The 21,485-nt window shown below is 39.3% G+C and overlaps 1 protein-coding gene and 1 non-coding gene across 8 annotated transcripts in view; both read right to left on the minus strand.

Moving 5' to 3' along the window:
• LRP2BP (LRP2 binding protein) overlaps positions 1-21,485 on the minus strand; it is a 40,448-nt gene that overhangs the window by 7,651 nt on the left and 11,312 nt on the right. For 4 of the 7 annotated variants that reach the window (XM_027077123.2, XM_027077124.2, XM_027077127.2 and 1 more), the window contains 7 exons: positions 21,056-21,182; positions 20,227-20,339; positions 18,343-18,456; positions 3,651-3,793; positions 3,459-3,564; positions 2,177-2,400; positions 367-541 (listed from right to left, as the gene is read on the minus strand). In XM_027077123.2, the coding sequence (XP_026932924.1) occupies positions 367-541; positions 2,177-2,400; positions 3,459-3,564; positions 3,651-3,793; positions 18,343-18,456; positions 20,227-20,339; positions 21,056-21,182 (1,002 nt within the window). Of the gene's footprint in view, positions 1-366; positions 542-2,176; positions 2,401-3,458; positions 3,565-3,650; positions 3,794-18,342; positions 18,464-20,226; positions 20,340-21,055; positions 21,183-21,485 lie in introns of those variants that run through there. The other 3 variants (XM_053216314.1, XM_053216315.1, XM_053216316.1) reach the window with 2 other exon arrangements.
• LOC113604733 (U6 spliceosomal RNA) lies at positions 11,573-11,679 on the minus strand. Its single transcript, XR_003426755.1, has one exon. It is a non-coding gene; the product is annotated as a U6 spliceosomal RNA (small nuclear RNA).

The raw sequence follows: 21,485 nt of genomic DNA on the forward strand, positions 1-21,485 counted from the left end.
TAAGTTTATTTATTCTATTTCATTAAGGTACTAGAATGAGAATAGGTTCATACTTCTGGTTAGAAGGAGGCATGAATACTCTGGCTATAAGGTCTTGGTGCTGGCCCTTAGGCTCCAGAGGGTGGCAGGGTGAGTGAGAATAATTTGCATCAAAATGGAACTTTTACCATCTGAGTTTAATTATGCTAATAGGAATCTGGCAGAACTGTCTGCAAATAATCTATGTGACTGACAACCTCTCCTAGACAGATTATCTGTGCAATAATTAAGTAGGAAAAATACTAATCCATAAAGATGTTCAAGTCTTAACTAAAAACTCAGAAATTTCTATTTGAGTCCATGTTGTTTGTGCTCAGGCTTCCTTACTTTGGAATAGTAGTGTTTTGCTGTCGCTTCATCCTTTGTGACCCCCAAGCCAAGCTGAAGACATCGGGCGTGGTAGAAGGATGCCATGGCTATGCCTCTGGTGATGAACTCCGGGAGACAGTCTGTGACCCGGGCTATCGTAGGGATGTCATGAACTTCATCGTAGTCAGCAATCCTGTGGCGACATTTAATTGTGAAGTTAAAAAGGACATGAGTTCTAGTTTACATTTTTACAAATTGCATGTTCAGAAGTGGTGCCCAAAGTAATTTCCCTATTTCCATCTGTTTGAGAACTAAGTTGTTTGTGGTATTTGTTTTGTGGTGAAGGGTAAATAAAACCGCCAGTTAAAACCAAGGGAAGAGGAGCAAACAAAGAGTTTACTTCACAGCTTCTCTATAATCATACTTGTCAGTCAGGCTTAATAACCACTAGAAAACACAAAAGTTTATTTTCTTATAGTAATAATATTTAAAAAAATTTTTTTTTAATATTTATTTTTGAGGGAGAGACAGCGTGAGTGGGGGAGGGGCAAAGAGAGAGGGAGACACAGAATCCGAAGCAGGCTCCAGGCCCTGAGCTGTCAGCACAGGGCCCGACGCGGGGCTCGAACCCACAAACTGTGAGATCATGACCTGAGCCGAAGTTGGATGCTTAACCAACTGAGCCACCCAGGTACCCCATAATAATAATATTTTAAACTTAATAACACCTTGTAGATTTAAACAATGGGGAAAAAGCATTTTCTATTTCTTTGAATCATTTATTCAAACATTGACCTTAAATTTGGACTTCAGTCACATAGGATCAGAAAACATATCAAGAAACTTACACATCTATCTTTGTTAAAAAGTGGGCAAAAAAAGTCCTCCTTCATAACCCTGACACAAGTCTAGAGGGTTGTGTGAAAATAGGATCTACTTAACCTCATGTCACCCGTGATATTATGAGGAATAGGAATGTGGACAGTAATGGAAAGTTTGACAGATTTTAAAGTCTTGGTTTTAACCAGATGGGCACTTAGACTTTAGGGACTTTGGGGACCACACTTGTAAGTGACCTGCTCCCTGGGAGCCATGATGTTGGGGAGAGGGTGGAACCAAGTCCTTCAGGCAACATTGTGGATGACTGCCCCACACTGGGTGAGGGAAGAGGGGGTCCCAGGGGCTCTGTCAGGCATTATTGGGAGGGAGATACATCAGCATGGCCTTACAGCCTTTCTAGGGGACATCCACGCCTGTTTTTCCTGGTATATTGCTTTTGTACATTATGAGTAAATAAATGTGGGGAAAGTACATGGACTCAGAGAAGAGAATCTCCATATATTTTATAAGGTGTTAATACTGGCATCTCTTAACCATTCTCATTTTACAATCTTTATCAAGCTATCTTGCAGTTGTGCAGTCATAGAACATGTGGCTGAAGAGTCTGTGAAGAAATTAAAACATATTTAATAAGCATTTCTGATGTGCTAAGCTATGTTAAGTACTTTATATGCACTATGTTAGTAATCCTATGGAGGTATTTTCTTCTTTATAAAAAAAGGAAATTCATGCCCCCAAAAGTCAAACGTGATTAAGATCATCAGCTGGTACACAGAGTGAATAACACTGAAATCCTGAAGACTGATAGCACAGAATTAGACTCTTCCAAAATCTAATGAAATGTAACAGGTGAGTCGTCAGTTGCACTTGCCACATTTCAAGTGCTCACTAGCCGTCATTTCCAATATTGTAGCAAGTTCTATTGAACAGACCTGGCATAGAACATCTGGGAGGAGGTTTTGGAAATACTTTTATCCAGCTTATTTACCTTTTGGAAAATGTAACACACTTAGTAAAAAATTTCATCTTATAGTAATACTCCACGAGATTCCCTTGAGCATAGACGTTTCCACGTTCTGCCGCTTCCCTTAAGCACTGCAAGGCAGCTTCAGGGTCCTGGCGGATGCCTTGTCCGTAAAAATACATCAGCCCAAGTGCACCCTGGGACTCCAGATTTCCATTGCCACACGCTTCTGAATGCCAATAAAATGCCTAAGAAAAAGCACAATTTCATCTTTGTTACCCACCAGGCAAAATTATAAGGGAATACTGGAAAGAAAGAAAAAATCTCTAATTATGAGATAGTGTGCATAACTTATCTCTAGGAAACAGTTTTAGCACCTTGTGTGTGTTTCAGGTGAGCGCCAGTTTCACATATCCAAAAGAGAGGTTGGAGGTCACAGCCTAGCCAGTTCAACTGTCACAGGATTCAAGATTTTCTGATGTTTCCCGAGGAAGGATCAGGAAGGTAGGGGGTAGGAACTAAGTGTCTGCTAGGCTCTGAGACACCCTGCAGTGAGGCCCAGCAGGGACAGGAGAGCTGCTGGTGCGAGATCTCAGAGGTGGCGCCTGTCGATCCCAGGCAGCCGAGATAAAAGCTGCATGTGGTTGCAAGCCCATTCGCTCAGTACTCAGCTACAGTGACTTTGAATTGGTTCAGAAAATTATTTCCAAGTGGCTGCTTAGTTATCCAAAGAGGGTCTTGTTCGGGTGGTGTTTCTTGTGAGTTTGTTCTTCATGCCTCTTACAAGTAGCACGTGGCCCTACGTTTGCTCCAACCCATACGATTTCTTGGAAAATGTTTCAATCATTGATGATTAAAGAGATTGTATTTATGCAAAAGTCGTAAATGGATTTAATTTTTAACTCATTTTCGTGTGTATTTTACTTACTAGCATCATTACTTTCTCAGATCAAATTAATTTATTCACATAATAGGATTTGGGCCATATTTTAGGACTCTCTCAGCTTTCATGGTATAAAATATTTTGTACGTGTGGCTTTTTATAGTGTAGAAAGTGCTCTCACATCCGTGGAATCCTTTGGTAGAGGTAGGGAAAAGGTAGACCATAGATGAGTAAAGGGTAAAATGAGCTTTGAGATCCCAAACTGTAAACTTTTTTTACACTTTAAAGAAATGTAAGAGATCTTTAAAACTAGACACTCATTCTTTACTGCCCTCCCTTCAGAAAAGAAATTATTATTAATTTCTGAAATAAATATTAATCTATGCGAGGTGCTGGCGTTAAAAACAAATAGATCAGTGTTACCTTTTCTAATTCTTTGGGTTCTTTTGTGGAATAATATAATCCTAGGATACTTTGAGCTTTCACACTAGCTTTTGGATTTCCATTGTCTGCAGCAAAAAGCCACAGTCTAAAAGAAAAAAGGGCAAGTTACTCTTTGTGTCAGCATTTGATTAAAAAGAAAAAAAAACAACACTTGTTTTCAGGTAAGACTACCTTTCAGCTTCCTCATCTGATCGTTTGACACCTTTCCCTTCATAATAAGCTCTTCCAAGGTTGTAGGCAGCTGCAAATTGTAGGTGTCTTGCTTTGGGACATGGAGAATGGATGATTTTCTTCATGTATTCCACTCCTTTTTCCTTCCACAAAGGAAAAGAACAAACAAAAAAACCCCAGTTTTTAGTTTTACCCAAACTAAATTCTTTTTCCCAGTAATGGTGTAAAAGTCTTCTTCCTATGACATGATGTTTGATGTCATGGGTCTGTGCCCAGGCAGACGGTTGCCCTTTAGTCTGCAGAGCTGGAAATAAGAGAGGAGGGGGGTGGGACAGGGAGGGAAGGGAAGAAGGAAGGGTATATCTCCTGAGTAGGCATTCCCAGAGCTCTGAGATCTAAAGCATATAAGGCATTTCCCTCATGTTTTAGCTTCCGCAGTTGGATTATGTTTCAATATGATTTCTTTTTTCTCTCCTCCCTTCTACCTTATAGCCCTTATTCTGGATGGGCACAGTTTTTAGAACTTATCAACGTACAAGAATAGCTGTAACTTCTTCCACATTTCCAATCAGAGTACACTTGTGAGCCCCAAACACTATGTTCTTCCTTCAAGCACACTAAGTACGCTCAGTGATAATTTACATACAACATGCTATTCATATGACATCTGCATAGTCACAAAGAGCACACAGGAAGATGTTGCCCCCTCCAAAAAATCCATCAGGCGCAGACTGTCAAACATCATTCCCAAGAAGAAAATGTTTGACGATCAAACCCATTTTCTATACACTGCATTCTAGCTTTTATCCTTCACTGCTCTCTCCAAGTTCTGTTGCTGGCTAAATACCACAGTGATAGAAGATAAAGGTGTTTGCTTTTTAGTGAGTCCCAATTTATAGAGATTTGTCTTTGTGAATGTGTGACGTACATATTTACCTTTTTTTCTTTTTTTTTTTTTTTAACCTTTTTAAAAATAGTTATTTATTTTTGAGAGACAGATCCAGGGAGGGGTCGAGAGAGAGAAGGAGACTCAGAATCTGAAGCAAGCTCCAGGCTCTGAGTGGTCAGCACAGAGCCCAATGCAGGGCTTGAAATCATGAACAATGAGATCATGACCTGAGCCAAAGTTGGTTGCTTAACTGACTGAGCCACCCAGGCGCCCCTTTGCCTTTTTTTCTAAACCTAATAGTAAGAGGGAATTTACTGGTGGTCGAGTGAGTTGGTTGTGTAAATCCTTCCACAGATAGCAATGACTAAATCTGGAGCAAACGTTAAAAACATTTTTTTTTTTAAGACACTGGCAAGTTTACCAGAGCATATGCAAGCCAGAGGAGAGATTACTCTTAAAAACTGCAGCTGGAAGTGATCCATGAAGTTCAGTGAACCTCAGGCGGGATAAACATGAAGTAGATTTCCCAGGCATACATCATGGTCAAACTGCTGAAAGCCAAAGAAATCTTGAAAGTAGCCTGAGAAAAATGACACATGATGTACAGGAGAACAACTATATAATTAGTATTTAAGAAGACTGAAGTCATGCCATGCATCTTTTTGGACCGTAGAGTATGAAACTAGAAATAAATCACAAGAAAAAAATAGGGGAAAAAACACAAGGAGGCTAAACAACATGATACTGAACAACCAATGGGTCAACAAAGCAAAGAAGAAATCAAAATATGTGGATACAAATGAAAATGAAAACACAACAAAATCTTGGGAGACAGCAAAGGCAGTTCTCAGAGGAAAATGTGTAGTGATACAGGCCTACCTCAAGAAACAAGAAAAAGCTCAAACAATCTAAACTTGTATCTAAGGGAACTTAAAAAAGAAGAACAAAGCCCAAGGTAAAATGATGTAAAAGGAAGGAAATGGTAAAGATCAGAGCAGAAATAAATGACATAAGAGACAGAAAAAAAAAAAATCAATGAAACCAAGAGCTAGTTCTTGGAAAAGATAAACCTATGCCAACAAATGGGACAACCTTGAAGAAATGGATAAATTCCTAGAAACTTACAATCTTCTGAAACTGAATCAAGAAATAAATCTGAATAGGTTGATTACTAGTAATGAAACTGAATCAGTAATTAAAAAAAAACTAACAAAAAAATAAAAGTCCAGGAACAGACGGCTTCATAGGTAAATTCTACCAGACATTTAAAGAAGAGTTAAAACCTATTCTCCTAAATGATTCAAACAATAGAAGAGGAAGGAAAGGTTCCATATGCATTCTGTGAAGCCAGCATTGCCCTGATACCAAAACCAGACAAAGACACCACAAAAAAAGAAAACTATAGGCCAATATCCCTGATGAACATAGATGCAAAACTCAACAAAATATTAGCAAGCTGAATCCAACAATACATTAAAAGGATCATTCACCACAATCAAGTGGGATTTATTCTGGGGATACAAGGATAGTTCAGTATTTACAAATCAACCATGTGGTACGCCACATCACCAAAACAAAGGATACAAATCATATGATCATCTCAACAGATGCAGAAAAAGCATCTGATACAATTCAACATCAATTCATGATAAAAACTCTGAACAAGGTAGGTTTAGAGGAAACATACCTCAACACAATAAAGACCTATATGAAAAACCCACAGCTGACATCTTACTGAATATGAAAAACACAGCTTTCCCTCTAAGATTAGGAATAAGACCAGGATGTCCATCCTCACCACTTGTATTCAACATGCTACTGGAAGTCATAGCCACAGCAATCAGATAAGAAAAAGGAGTATTCATTTTGTTAAACAAGAAGTTAAACTATCACTATTGGAAGATGACTGTGATACTATACATAGAAAACCTAAAGGCTCCATCAAAAACCTGTTAGAACTAATAAGTGAATTCAATAAATTTGAAGTAGATAAAATTAATGCTCTGAAATCAGTAGTATGTCTATATACTAATAAGGTAGCAGAAAGAGAAATTAAACTACACTTATAACTGTACCAAAAAGAATACAATGCCTAGGAGGTTAACCAAAGAAGTGAAAGACCTGTACTGTGAAAACTATAAAACATTGATGAAAGAAATTGAAGATGACACAAATGGAAAGATATTCCATGCTTCTAGATTTGAAGAATTAACATTGTTAAAATGTATATATATTTTTAAATATTTTTTAGTATTTATTTATTTTTGAGAGAAAGAGTGTGAGTGGAGGAGGGTCAGAGAGAGGGAGACACAGAATCTGAAGCAGGCTCCAGGCTCTGAGCTTTTTGCACAGAGCCTGACATGGGGCTCGAACTCATGAACCGTGAGGTCATAACCTGAGCTGAAGTCAGTCGCTTAACCAACTGAGCCACCCGGGTGCCCCATCATTGTTAAAATGTACATTACACAAAGCAATCTATAGAGTCAGTGCAATACCTATCAAAATACCAACCGCATTTTTCACAAAATTAAAAAATTACTAAAATTTGCATGGAACTGCAAAAACCCCTGAAGAGCCAAAGCAACCTCAATAAAGAACAAAACTGGAGGTATCACAATTCCAGATTTCAAGGTATACTATGCAAAGCTGTAGTAAAGCGGTATGGTAGTGGTATGTAAATAGACACATAGATCAATGGAACAGAAGAAAGAACCCAGAATTAAACCTACAATTATATGGTCAAATAATCTATGACAAAGGAGACAAGAATATACAATGAAAGATAGTCTCTTCAATAAATGGTGTTGGGAAAACTGGACAGCTACATGTTAAAGAATGAAACTGGACCACTTTCTGATACCATACACAAAAATCAGCTCAAAAGGGACTAAGGACTTAAATGTGAGATCTAAACCCATAAAGTTCCTAGAAAACAGGCAGTGAGTCTAGCATTCGCCATAGAGACATTTTTCTAGATATGTCTCCTAAGGCAAGGGAAGCAAAACCCAAGATAAACTATGGGGACTACATCAAAATACGCTTTTGCAGCACAGTGAAGGAAACCACCACCAAAACAAAAAGGCCAAAAACCTACTCAGTGGGAAAAGATATTTGCAAATGATACATCTGACAAAGTTAATATCCAAATATATAAAGAACTTAGCCAACTCTCTCTCTCTCTCTCTCTCTCTCTCTCACACACACACACACACACACACACACACACACACAAATAATCCAAGTAGAAAATGTGCACAGGACCGTTTTTCCAAAGAAGACATACAGATAGCCAACAGACACATGAAAAGATGCTCAACATCACTCATCATCAGGGAAATGCAAATCGAAACCACAATGAGACATCACATTGTCAGAGTGGCTAAAATAAAAAAGACAAGAAGTAACAAGTGTTAGAATGTAGAGAAAAAGAAACCCTTGTTCACTGTTGGTGGGAATGTAAATTGGAACAGCCAGTGTGCAAAACAGTATAATTTCAAAAAATTAAAAATAGAAATACCATATGATCCATTAATTCAACTACTGGGTATTTACCCAAAGATAACAAAAACAGTAATTTGAAAGGATCTATCCACTTCTTTGTTTATTGCAGAATCATTTACAATAACCAAGATATGGAAGAGTCCACTGATTGATGAATGGGTAAGAAAGATGTGGTACATATATATATGTATGTATGTACACACACACACACACACACACACACACACAGGCATATCACTCAGCCATAAAAAGAGGATGGGACTGTGTCATTTGTAACAATGTGGATGGACCTAGAGGGTATTATGCTAGCTAAGTGAAGTAAGTCAGACTGAGAAAGATAAATACCATATAATTTCATTCATATGTGGCATCTAAAAAAATGAATAAATAAGAGGCAGAATCAGACCTGTAAATACAGAGAACAAACATATGCTTTGTGGACGGGAGGGGGTGGGGGAATGGGCAAAATGGGTGAAGGGGAGTGGGAGATACAGACTTCTAGTTATGAAATGTCACAGGAATGAAAGGCATAAGGAATATAGTCACTGATATTGTAATGCCGCTGTGTGGTTACAGATGTAGCTACTTTTGTGATGAGCATAGCATAATTGGTAGTCTAATCACTGTGCTGTACACCTGAAACTAATGTAATATTGTCAACTATACTCAAAGGCACAGACTTCCAGTTATAAATAAGTTCTGGGAATGTAATATACAGCATGGAGCCTATAGTTGACAACACTGTGTTATATATTTGAAAGTTGCTATGAGAGTAGCTCTTAAAATTTCTAGTCATAAGAAAAGTTTGTAACTATGTGAGGTGACGGATGTCAACTAGCTTTATTGTGATAATCATTTTTCAATATATACTTACATCAAATTATGTCATACAACCTAATATGATATATGTCAATTACATCTCAAAAACACTGGTGGGGGGAGGAGCAAGGCAATTAATGAAGGCCAGAAGATTTGACAGTGGCATTTTTTTAAGTTTATTCATTTTGAGAGGGAGCGAGTGGGGGAGGGGCAGAGAGAGAGGGAGAGAAAGAATCCCAAGTCTGACAGTGCAGATCCCAATGCAGGGTTCAAACTCACGAACTGTGAGATCATGACCTGAGCCGAAACCAAGAGTCAGTTGTTCAACCGACTGAGCCACCCAGGTGCCCCAAGAATAGCATTTTTAAAGTGTGGAAAAGAAAAACTCAACCGGCAAAAACAATTCATCAAAAGTGAAGGCAGATTAAAGACATTTTTAAGCATTAAAAAAATTTTTTTTTAATGCTTATTTTTGAAAGAAAGAGCATGAGCAAGGGAGGGCAGAGAGAGAGGGAGTCACAGAATCCCAAGCAGGCTCCAGGCTCTGAGCTGTCAGCACAGAGCCCAAAGCGGGGCTCGAACCCACAAACCATGAGATCATGACCTGAGCCGAAGTCAGACGCTCAACCGGCTGAGCCACCCAGGTGCCCCTAAAGACATTTTTAGATGATCAAAATCAGAGATAAATCATCATCTGCAAACTGTACTATAAGAAATTCCCTTCAAAGGAAATTCTTCAGGTCAAAAGGAAAGGAATATGGTGACAAATGGCTACTCAGGTTGACAGGAAGGAATGAAGAGTTCTAGAAATGGTAAATATGTAATAAATATAAAAGGATAAACGTATATATACATGTGCATATAATTTATTATCCTCTTAATTTCTTCGAAAGATATATGACTAAAGCAAAAACTATAACACTTTTATATTTGGAGATTTATAATATGAATTTAAGTATAGCGTGACAAAGATTGGGGGTGGGAGGGTCAATGAAAGCATACTTATTCAAGGTTCCTATATTTTACCTGAAGAATTCCATATAAACTCCTTGTCTGTTGTGATAAATTAAAAGTGCATATTGTAATCTCTAGAGCAACTACTAAAAAGAGTATATATAGCTAGAAAATAAGTAAATTAAAAATGTGACCAAACCGTTCCATCACCATTTCTCACACATGTGAAATTTTATGACATGGTAAATACCCATATATTGATGTACGTCTGTTTCTGGACTCTTTTGTTCTTTTGATCTTTGCCTATTCCTGAACAAAACCCACCTTGCTTTAAATACTACATATAAATATTTGGCTTTTTGTTCTTTCATATGAATTCTAGAATCAGCTTGCCACATGCCATAAAAAATCTTGTAGGAAATTTGATTCCGATTGCATTTAATATGTGAAGTTAAATCTGGGGAGTGGGTTAGAGGGGCTCCTGGGTGGCTCAGTCTGTTCTGCGTCTGACTCTAGTTTTTCGCTCAGGTCATGATCTCATAGTTTGTGAGTTTGAGCCCCACATTGGGCTCTGCTGACAGTGTAGAGCCTGCTTAGGATTCTCTCTGTCCTCTGCCTCTCCCCCGCTCACTCTCTGTCTCTCTCTCAAAAATAAATAAGTAAAATTTAAAAATTGTTTAAAAAATCTAGGGAGTGGATTAGAGGACAGATGTCGAAACGTATTGTGTCTAGAAAACAGAAGCACAGTTGCCTGATGAGTCCATAGACTGAATTTCCTAAGTCAAATTTCCTGCAATCTGGCACTAAATTACACTCAAATGTTTACTGCCTTATGCTAAAGAAAGGGTTTAAAAACCTTTTTAGAATTCTGTGAGATGGGGAAAGCAAAGCTAAAACAGGTGAACTTGTCCTCACTGCAATTTTATCTCAGCCAAAACTTTGTTGCTTTATTCATTCCCTGCCCCCTCCCCCCCAAAGCTATTTCCTCTTTCCATTTGTAGCTTCCCTAGGTGTTGGAGCCCACATGTAATTACCATTCTCTATGGGGTAATAATGACCTTTGAATGCTCCCTGAAGAAAACAGGTCAAATCTACCACACAAAGCATATATGGTTGAACCAGAGTCTGGACCAAATTAGTACAAGAACATTGGTACGTTAATAAAGTGATAATAATGAAAAGAGATATTTTCCCCTTTACTGTGAGTTAAAGGTATTATCAAGCCAGTGTAATTCTAGGTGAGAAGGGATCTACAGTGGCCATCTTCCTTTGCTCCGCTGGCCTCCATATGTAATCACATTCGAGCCATTCTCTTTGGGAGTTGCCATATGCCAATGCATTGAACCTGCCAACTTCCCTGGTTCCTCTACTTCTTCATGTCCTTAATTCTCACCTTTTAGGCTTATTCTGCGTCTGTCACCATACTCATCCCTTCATTCCTCTTTCCCTCCTTGACACTCATTTATCTGGCAGATAAACCATTTCTCTGCCTACTCAGATGCACTCAAGCAGCTGCACATGGCTGGGAAAAAACACAGCCATGGCAATAGGTCCTCCTGATCACAGATTTCAGAGTGAGCTCTCAGCCCTGGCAAACAATACCATCAGTTTGCTGCCTCAGTGTTCTCTCCCACTTAACCTGGTAGGGAAGAGAACTATTTCAAACTTCATCCTGTCTCTTCACACTTCTGCTGCCCTGCCCTTTCCCTCATTCTCAGCCCATGCTTCACCTTTCGAAAATTTTTATTTATATTTTTATAAAAACATGGGGTGATTCATGACTTTGTGAGTCATCCTCACATGCAGGGACTATGCTAATTTTCTCTGTCCTTCCAGTTTTAGTGTACATACTGCTGAAGCGAGTACGTGGCTTTTCTTTTATGTCACTGAGAAAATAGAAAATCAAGAGAGACACTGAATCTGTGAATTTACCTAACTCATCCTTTTCACCTCTCTGCTAGATCTTGTGTATCAACTTACAAATACACTGTGGTATCTCTGGACCAGGGAGGACCCTCCCTCGAGTCCATGACCTCGTTAGTGCATATGCATTTGTTCTGCTATATGACAAAACTCAGTGCTTATGCCCAACTCCTCACCTCCATGCGTCTCCTCGGCCCACTCTGACTTTGGTCCCTTCTCCCTCCACTGAAAAGGCTTTAGTCAGGGTCTCCGAGGAGATTCGTCTTAATGTGCCTAACAGTAAGCGCTCAGTTTTCATTATACTCACCTCAACTGAATTTGAGACAGATGATTACTTCCTCCTTGAAACAGTTTCATCATCTGACTTCCAGATCACCACACACTCCTCAACTTCCTCTATTCTCCCTGCTCCTTCTCATTCTCTTTTGCTGGCTATTCTTTCCCCTCTGACCATTAAATATTGGAGGGCTCCCCATCTCTGTCCCTGGCCTTTTCCTCTTCTCTGCGTTCACTCATTCAGCAACTGCATCCAAATCTGGTGCCATAACTACCAATGGTCCACCGAGACCGCCCCCCCCCCCGCCCCGCCCCGATTTCTCCAGTCCTGACTGCATCACTGAGTTCCAAACTCTCTACTTGACATCTCTGCACAGGTGACTTAACGCATACTTCAAAAGTTAGGTTTTCTTGTCATGTCCCAAACCTGCTCCTTCCTCAGTCGTCCCATTGTTGTTAAATGGCAATATCACCCTTGATCCCTCCCCTTATTTATTATTTATTACTCCTGGCCCTCTCCCAGTCCATTAGAAGGCCTGTATCCTCTTAAGAGTATATTCTAAATCTCTCCACTTATCTGTATTTCCACGAATGGTACTTTAGTTAAAGTGGTTTTATCTGAACCCCAGTGGCTTCCCAATTGGCTTCCTGCTTCTACTCCTGCTTCCATTCAGTCCATTCCCCACACAACAGACAAAATGATTTCTTTTAATGGAAATCATATTGATTTCCCTCCCTTTCAGTGTTTTCACATTACATTGATCACACAAGCCAAACTCTTGGCCCTCGTTTTCCAAGTCCCATGTGGTTTGGCCCCATCTCACTGGTTTGACTACACTCCAGTTTTCCCTCCTTCCTCAGACCTTAACGCTAGCTATTTCCTCTACCTGAATGTGATTCCGCAGACCTACATACATGGTCTCTCCCTCTTGTTACTCAGTTCTTAATTCAAGTGTCAGACAAAATGATGGAACAACACAGGGAGGAAAACTATAATCCCAGAATGAAATGTTCGGGAATGACCAATGACTGGGAAGTTGATAGAAGTAGGAAAGTCAGTGGAGTAGAGGAGAGCTCATAGCTGGAAAATGAATTGGGGGGTGAAAATGATGCCAACTCCACCTTTGAGCACACTGGGATAGGGAAGGAGAGCCCTCGACCTACACAGAGGTGGTTATGGGAGAGCTAAGTTTCCGATGAGGCAAGGAAGGGAAAGAAATAGTCTGAGAAAAGCCTGAGGATTTGCCAGCTGGAAAGTTTAGGAGGGAGGGCAGCCGTAAGAACAGGAGAGGAAACAGAAAGCAATATGGAGTCGAGAATACGTGAGAAGACAAATGACCAGAGAGGCATACGTTGTGTGTAGTAGCCGGAGGTGATACAGCTGTGACACTTGGTGGGACCGAGTGAAGTCAGGGTTCCAGATGGAATTCTGATGTCTAGTTCAGGTACAGTCACAGTGGGTTAGCCTCATGATGCCTGGTGAAGCCCCCCATGTCGGCAGACACTGCAAACTTGGGACTTGAATGAGGGTTTGGAAGGGCAGTTATTGCTTTTGAAACTGAAAAATTTACCAAGTAAATGTTACTTTATGTGGGCCTCTAGGTGTCCAACTAGCTGGCTGTCCATGGGAACACTCCAAATCGTGCCCTTCTTTGGACCTTCAACGTTGAAGTCTTTGGATGGACGGGACATAATCAGATTTGTATTTTGGAAAGACAGCATTAGTGGCAGTTTGAGTAACTAGTCTGGGACCAGCACAGAAGCTGGGGATCTACTTCTGAAATAACCCAGGTAATGGGTCCTGTGAGCCTGAACTGGAAGAGAGGGAGTGGGAATAAAGGACTGGGGACAGATCTGAAAGATATTCAGGAGATAGTATGAGTAGGTCAGTATGACCCGTGAAAAAGATTTTATTTCTGCTTCGAAAAAGACAGTCTCTGGTTTGGGCTTTTAACTGTAAGTGGCTATTCCTAAGTTATAAGGAAACATAATTCCTAGTGTTGTTTTTTTTTTTTTTTAAAGGTTTTCATTATGGGGGCGCCTGGGTGGCACAGTCGGTTAAGCGTCTGACTTCAGCCAGGTCACGATCTCCTGGTCCGTGAGTTCGAGCCCCGCGTCAGGCTCTGGGCTGATGGCTTGGAGCCTGGAGCCTGTTTCCGATTCTGTGTCTCCCTCTCTCTCTGCCCCTCCCCCGTTCATGCTCTGTCTCTCTCTGTCCCAAAAATAAATAAAAAACGTTGAAAAAAAATGTTTAAAGGTTTTCATTATGAATAAGTCCTGGGTTTTATGAAATGCTTTTTCAATACATACTAAAACCATCATATGGTGTCTTACTCAGGCTACTAAAGTATTATATTCATAGAGTTCCTTAGGTTGAATTGTTAAATTTCTGGGCTAAGTTTTACTTGGTTATGATACTTCATTCTTCTAAGGAAGCATTGCTTTTTCTTGTAACAAGGGCAAATATTTTATTATCTTAACAGCTGCTACCATACTTTTTCTTACATAGGATCTTACTCTAGAAAAGTCCTTTGAAAAAGCCTTTTGAGGTGACTCTGATAACAATGTGGTCAGCAAGGGGCCACAAGATCAGTCAATAAATATGATTGAGCATCTGCTGTGGTTCTGGCCCTGTTCTAAGTCTCTAGGGGATTGAGTCGTGAGCAAGACAGATGAAACCCCCTGATTCTGTAGAGCTTACATTCCAATTAGAGATAAAGAAATTAAACAGGTAACAAATAACTAAGGTAATCATTAAAGTTTGTGAAGAAAGGAAAGGGTGTTGATTTTGATAATATGGCCACAGAAATCCTCTCCAGGGAAGTAACATGAGGGAAAGGCAAAAGAGGAGATGACTCAATTACTCTGTTTGAGACAATGGGATAAATCCATTTTTGGCATCAGAGAAAGAGAGGGTAGAGGGGAAAGACACAGGAGGGGGAAAGGATGGGGAGAAAATACTCAGCAAGTTCGTAAAGAATCACGTGAGGTAGTGCAGCCACAGAATTTCTTCCAATTTCCAGTTAATTTTGACAGCCAACTAAGTGTAATATCTCGTTGTAATGAATATAGATAAATGCCAAAGAAGAGAGTGACACAATGACAGAGTGAATCTGAGTCTTGAGACTTTTTTGGTAGTTTTTTTTAAAGAGCACCTTGGGTTTTTAATGACTTAAAATTGATATAAAAATAAGAGTCTCTTGAAAATCTAACAGAAAATCAATTGAATAAAATAATTATAATACTTTCAATCCTATCTGAATTTGCAGGCAAAACAATTATGGAGAATCTGAATCACTCGAGACCAATTTTTTTTTTCACCAGATATTTAAACGTTGGAGTGTATCATTGAAATAATAAGAATAGTAATCCTACTACTTAAAGTAAATAGGCTTTATCTTACTATGATGAATCTTGTTTAAAATATTTTGTAGAACGAATTTTAATACTATTCCACCAAAACTGCTTTATTAATTGAGGATGAGAAAAGATTCATAAGATCAGTATGTCAATTTACATTTTTGATTTTGTTTAGTACATATCATAGGATATGATGGTCACAGAGATTAGGTGGTAACTGCCTTGAAGAGTATGGTTAAATGGACTCATGATTGGTGTTAAGATTGCTGTTCTTTAGGTTTCTCTAGTTATGACTTAGAAGTGCCCGGCTGCCTCCCATATACAGCACAGTTAATGGGTGGTCATGCCAAGCCTACATCAGTTAGTATGCTGAAATGTGCAAAGAGATGACTGAGGAAGCTGGATCCAGGGTACTGAAGGAGGTTTCGTAACATTGCTCATGTCTCTCCCTCCCTCTGAATGCCATTCCTTCCTTACCTTATATGCTGTGCTTCTCTTCTAAGCGTCGGCGGAATCTCCCCTGACCCCACGTTTGTGCCTCGCACACGTATTGTCTCAATCCAGGACTCACAACTGCACTCATAGTTATTCTCAAACTATGCGTTCCTTTTCATACTTATCTTTGCTTCTCCAGCATCTCAGACTGTTCCTTCCTCGTTAATGTTTGTGGAAGGAAAGAGTAAGTGAATAATGCAGTGAATCCAACTAAATAAACCAGGGTCGGATAAATTATAAGAGTAAGCACATACCTCGGGGATTGTAGAGTAGGTGCTCAGAGTGCAAAAAATAGGAAGGGATTTTTTAAGCTGCTTTCGTGTCCTTCAAGGCAGTTCCAAGGATGACGACCACCCCTCTGAATGGCACCAGTGCGCAAAGAAACTCCACTGTCTCAAATAGTAGGACTTGTGTGTATTTTAAGCAACAGGTTTGTAGGTGAACTAGATATGGACTCCAAGGGATCGAGAGATGACAAGTAAACATCTAGGAAGAGGGAGGAATTTGGCTGTATGGATCTCAGAATGAGGTTCTGGTGTGAAGACAATTTGGAAGTCTTTTAAAAGTCTAGCTGATGTCAGCCATGGACTGAATGAGCTTAGTCAGGGAGAGAGAGCAGAAGAGGGCAGCAAGGGCCTAGGTTCTGACACACTTCAACCTCTAGAAGAGAAGCCGCTAGCAAAGGTGACAGAGGATTGGCTACAAAGAGGCAAACAGGGAAAATTGTATTGCCAACACCTAGAGGATGGTGGAAAGAGGTATGTACAGTATGAGTGAGAATCAGACAAAATAAAGATGTTTCAAAGAGGGTTCAGGTTGGATTGAGAACAATGTAGTCATGGATTCCACGTTACTACACTTTTTTAATTTTTATTTTTTTAAAGAGAGGGAGTATGCAAGCAGGGTAGAGGGGCAGGAGGAGAGAGAGAATCCTAAGCAGGTTCCACACTGAGCGTAGAGCCCAACGTGAGAGTCAATCCCACAACCCTGAGATCATGACCTGAACTGAAATCAAAGACTTGGACCCTCAACCAACTGAGCCACCCCATATTACTACACTTTCAACAGGTTAAACTGTAAACGGGTTAAAATAAAATATCTTGCATTTAATGCAAATATTTGTTTCATCATTCACTTATTTCATCATATGCTATGATTCTAAAAGAGTAAAAATTAAGTATTTCAGGAATTATAGTTCCCATCATTAATTTTATACAAGATAAAATCAGGAAAGAAAACACTCATCAAATGCTTACTACATGTGCCTTGTGTTATTTTACATGTTGTTCAATTTCATTAACAACTATGTGACTTAGGTTGATGGTTTTTATTTTGCATGTTGGCTCCAGTGGATTGAACTGGTAATGTAACCTTAAAGCTTTGTATTGATAAAAGTTCGGAAGCTACGTCTGGATTCAGCTAGAAGGGGGGCCATGATCAATTTTCAAGGTTGGCCATGGCCAAGGGATGAGGAGGAAATGACAGATGTATCTCTAACTTATGTTTATTTATTTTCATTTTACAAACGAAACTAAAGCCCAGAATCCCATAAGGAATAGAGAAAATTGTCATACTGATCTCCAAACCTCATAGCTTAGTTTATTCTTTCTTTTATCTGCAAACATTTACAAATAAATGAGGCCTACAAATATTATTGATATACATTAATTTCGCCATTATTAAAATGATAATGTAGATTATATTTATTGACAAAGACAAGGACATTCAAAATACATTGTTAGGTGAAAAAGGATATTAAAAACCATTATGTATAGTGTAGTCCTACATTGAAAAAGTGTGTGCGATGTGCCCACACATACAAATAAATATATGTATATATATATATAATTTTTTGCATGGGGCAATACATGGAAGAATATACTTTAAAATAATAACAGTGTTGGGGCACCTGAGTGGCTCAGTCGGTTAAGTGTCCGACTTTGGCTCAGGTCACGATCTCACGGTTCATGAGCTCAAGCGAGTTCAAGCTCCACGTCGGTCTCTGGGCTGACAGCTCAGAGCCTGGAGCCTGCTTCAGATTCTGTGTCTCCCTCTGTCTGTCCCTCTGCCGCTTGCACTCTGTCTCTTGCATCGTCTCAAAAATAAACATCAAACAAAATTTTTTTAAATAATAACTGTTCATATTTGATAGTAGAATTTGGTGATCCTATTTTTACTTATTTTTTTAACTTTTCTCCATGTTCATGTAGTTTTGGAATAACTTTCAAACAAAAAGGAAAACATTTTAAAACAAAAGTGTCATTGATAGTCAATGGTAGCAAGGAGGGGGCAATAAGAAATACTGTCTTTCACATATATGTAAAAATGACTACTGCTATTCTTTAAATTCTAAAAGGATAGATATTATTGAAATAAAAGTACAGAAATATAATATTAAAATATAAATAACCTGAATCACCTCAAAAACCCATTAACAATGAAATCTTAAACATTGTGAATGAAACAGTAACTTACAGCGTCTGTAGATGTCCCCAGCCCATCGTAATACATTACTCCTAGCTGGTAAGTTGCTTGATGGTCTTTTTCCTTGATTTCTTCAAACTGTTCTAATGCTTCTTCATACCATCCCTACGAGCTCCGAGGAAATATTGAATTATTTTTATTATTACCTTAAAGTCATCACAAATATTTAATTCCCACCTAAATCTAGCTAGGAGCACCAAATATAGCAAAAGACAGCAACACACTTATGGAATTTGGAAGTAAGGCATCAACAGCAATCAGCACACCATGAAACCAATTAAATAGGCCTAAATATGACAACAGAGGGAAGTGACTAGGAAAAATCTGGGTGAGACTCTCTTTTGTTTTTATTCTTACATGTGGATATTGCCAAACATCTCTCAAAACGATAGCCTAACCCTCTGCTCAATCCATGCTGCCATAGGACCTGCCACTCCTAGTCTGAGACACTGCAGAGCTGGGGCCAGGGCATCAGAGAAGATGTGCACATCAGAATATCCACCATTATTAAATATCCACCATTATTAAATATCCACCATTATTAAATATCCACCATTATTAAATATCCACCATTATTAAATATCCACCATTATTAAATATCCACCATTATTAAATCATGGCTGCCAGTGTTGCAGTTCTCCAGCTAGGGAGAAGACATGGAAAACCAAGTGTGATTCTCTAAAATTCTTTCTCCTATACTTCCTACAGAAACCTACATGTTGGGGCACCACCTGAGTTGGTGGCTCAGTGGATCAAGTGTCCTCTCTTGGTTTCGGCTCAGGTCATGATCTCACAGTTTCATGGGTATGAGCCCTGCATCGGGCTCTGTGCTGGCAACGTAGAGTCTCCTTGGGATTCTCTCTCCGCCCCCCACCTCTGCCCCTCCCCCTGCTCATGCTGTCTCTGTCTCTCTCAAAAATAAATTAAAAAAAAATAATAAAAGAATTCATGTTTTAAGGCTCCTCAGCAGTTACAATCTGATAACAACTATGCTAAGGTGTAAGGCACTAATATGGGGCTAATGTCTTAATCCATCAGGGAAAATGTCCTGTACTAAAGAATGAATCATTTGTAATCGTGGAAAGAAAGTCTGCTACTGAACTGGAAAGTTATTTACTCAGGAAGAGCAGACCAGAGAAAAACAACTTCTGGAAGACACAAAAACAACTGAATTCCTTTTTCTCATAAACTCGAATTAATCAACAATTTCATAAAATTAATAAAAACGTCACCAAAATACTAGCAAATACTAATTTTAAAGAACACATAATGAGTTAGAGACCTAGCTGTTAACACTCATTGTCCCTTCTGGCTAATGTTTGGCCTAGATGTGAGAGAGCTGGAAAAGTCAGAATACTCTATATGAAGGAAGAGAAGGGAGGAAATAGAAGTTTATTTTGACAGAGAGCTTGTGCACATTTATAAGTTTATTTTGAGAGGGAGCTTGTGAGCATGAGCACTCACAGGGGGAGGGGCAGAAAGAGAGAATCCCAATCAGGCTCCACTCTGTCAGCACAGAGCCCTATGCAGGGCTTGATCCCCATGAACTGTGAGATCATGACCTGAGCCAAAATCAAGAGTTGCTCACTTAACTGACTAAGCCATCCCAGGTGCCCCTAAAAATTATATTTTTAATTTATAGTGTGAGAATGGATTTCATACCAAAATGACTCCTACAAATGACTTTCATTAGAATGACTTTTGTGAAGGAAGGTGAGATATTTCCTTAATATATTATACTTAAAGGCACAACCATAATCTAAGGAATTTAACAGAATTCCCTTTGTATAACAATGTAAGGAACTCTACAGGAAATTTTGCTCTGAGGATCCAACAACAGCATTATATGAAATGAAAACAAACAGGAAATGATACCTCTTCAAAATACAGTTGACCTCGTAGGAAATATGCCATAGCATCCCCCCGTCTTATTCTTTCCTTCAAGAGCTGCAATGCCTTATCCACCAAATTAGCATGGCCGTAATGATCTGATTTTAAAAAGGTGAAGAATTCCATCTTTAGCCTTACGATACAAATTTTCTCTCTTGAACACATGAATTATAAAGAACTCATCTGGCACTTGTTTCTACTAGTTTCCTTCTTAGTTCTCATTTGTGAAACTGGCCTCCTTAGTTCAAGGAAGAAGCATGATCATGGTACCTTACACCGTGCCTTGTATAATCCTGAAATATTTATTGGTTGGTTTCCAAATTAACCCTGTTTACTACTAGGCAGGTGCTCTAGCAATGCAGTGTGCGTGCACAGTTCTTCAGGCAAAGCTACTCTGTGGATGAGTGAAATTCTTAATTTGAGCCTTCATTAGAACTACTCTAACCAAATGAGCTAGTAACCATCCCCAATTTAATATTATTAAGTGTACAGAAACCAGTGGTAGCTTTAAATGCCATTTCAAAGTAAAGTGTGGCATTGCCACTTCTTTAATAGAAGTGACATCTGGCTTCTCTTTTCCAGAAGGCTGTCCTAAAGTCCTGAGAGTAAAACCAGGTTTGGGATCTGATTATGAGACTTGTCCACTCACGATTTGCTACCACATAAGCAGTAATTCCTCAGATTCTTACAGGAAAGCTAAAAAGGACCATAAAGTTAACTGCTTCCTTGACAGCAAGTAAGACTCCTATTTCTTGTCTTTTTTGCTCTGGTGTACTGAATTGCCTTTTAGTGAGAATATTATAAGAATTTGTACCAGTCTTTTCCTTCCTCCACTGGAAGAATTTTGAGTTCTTAGCACCATACTGGGAGAGAGCGGTATAAAAGGGGTTCTTGGGCAACTTTTCACTGGTCAACTTCATCCTGTTTTGACAATGTGTATTCTGCAAAAAAAGAATGAAAAACGGGATGGTAGAAATCTCTTCCTCCAGAAAAATGCAAAAATGCTCCATTTTCGCTTGGCACTCATTAAAAAACAACCTGCCTGCACTTGCCTAGCGATAGAGGACCAAACGACCAGCTGGGAATGTATTCTTTCTGAGGAACCCAGGGCTGTCCATAGCTATGAGAGGCACAGTTATCCTGGATGCCTGTGTCCACAGCATGGGGCTAACGAGCGCTGTTTGTAAGTCCTGTCCGGCTCTGAGTTCACGCGCTGCAGTGTGGGTCAGGTCACAACCACACCT

Source organism: Acinonyx jubatus, chromosome B1 (genome assembly GCF_027475565.1).
Source record: "Acinonyx jubatus isolate Ajub_Pintada_27869175 chromosome B1, VMU_Ajub_asm_v1.0, whole genome shotgun sequence".
Taxonomy (NCBI): domain Eukaryota; kingdom Metazoa; phylum Chordata; class Mammalia; order Carnivora; family Felidae; genus Acinonyx; species Acinonyx jubatus.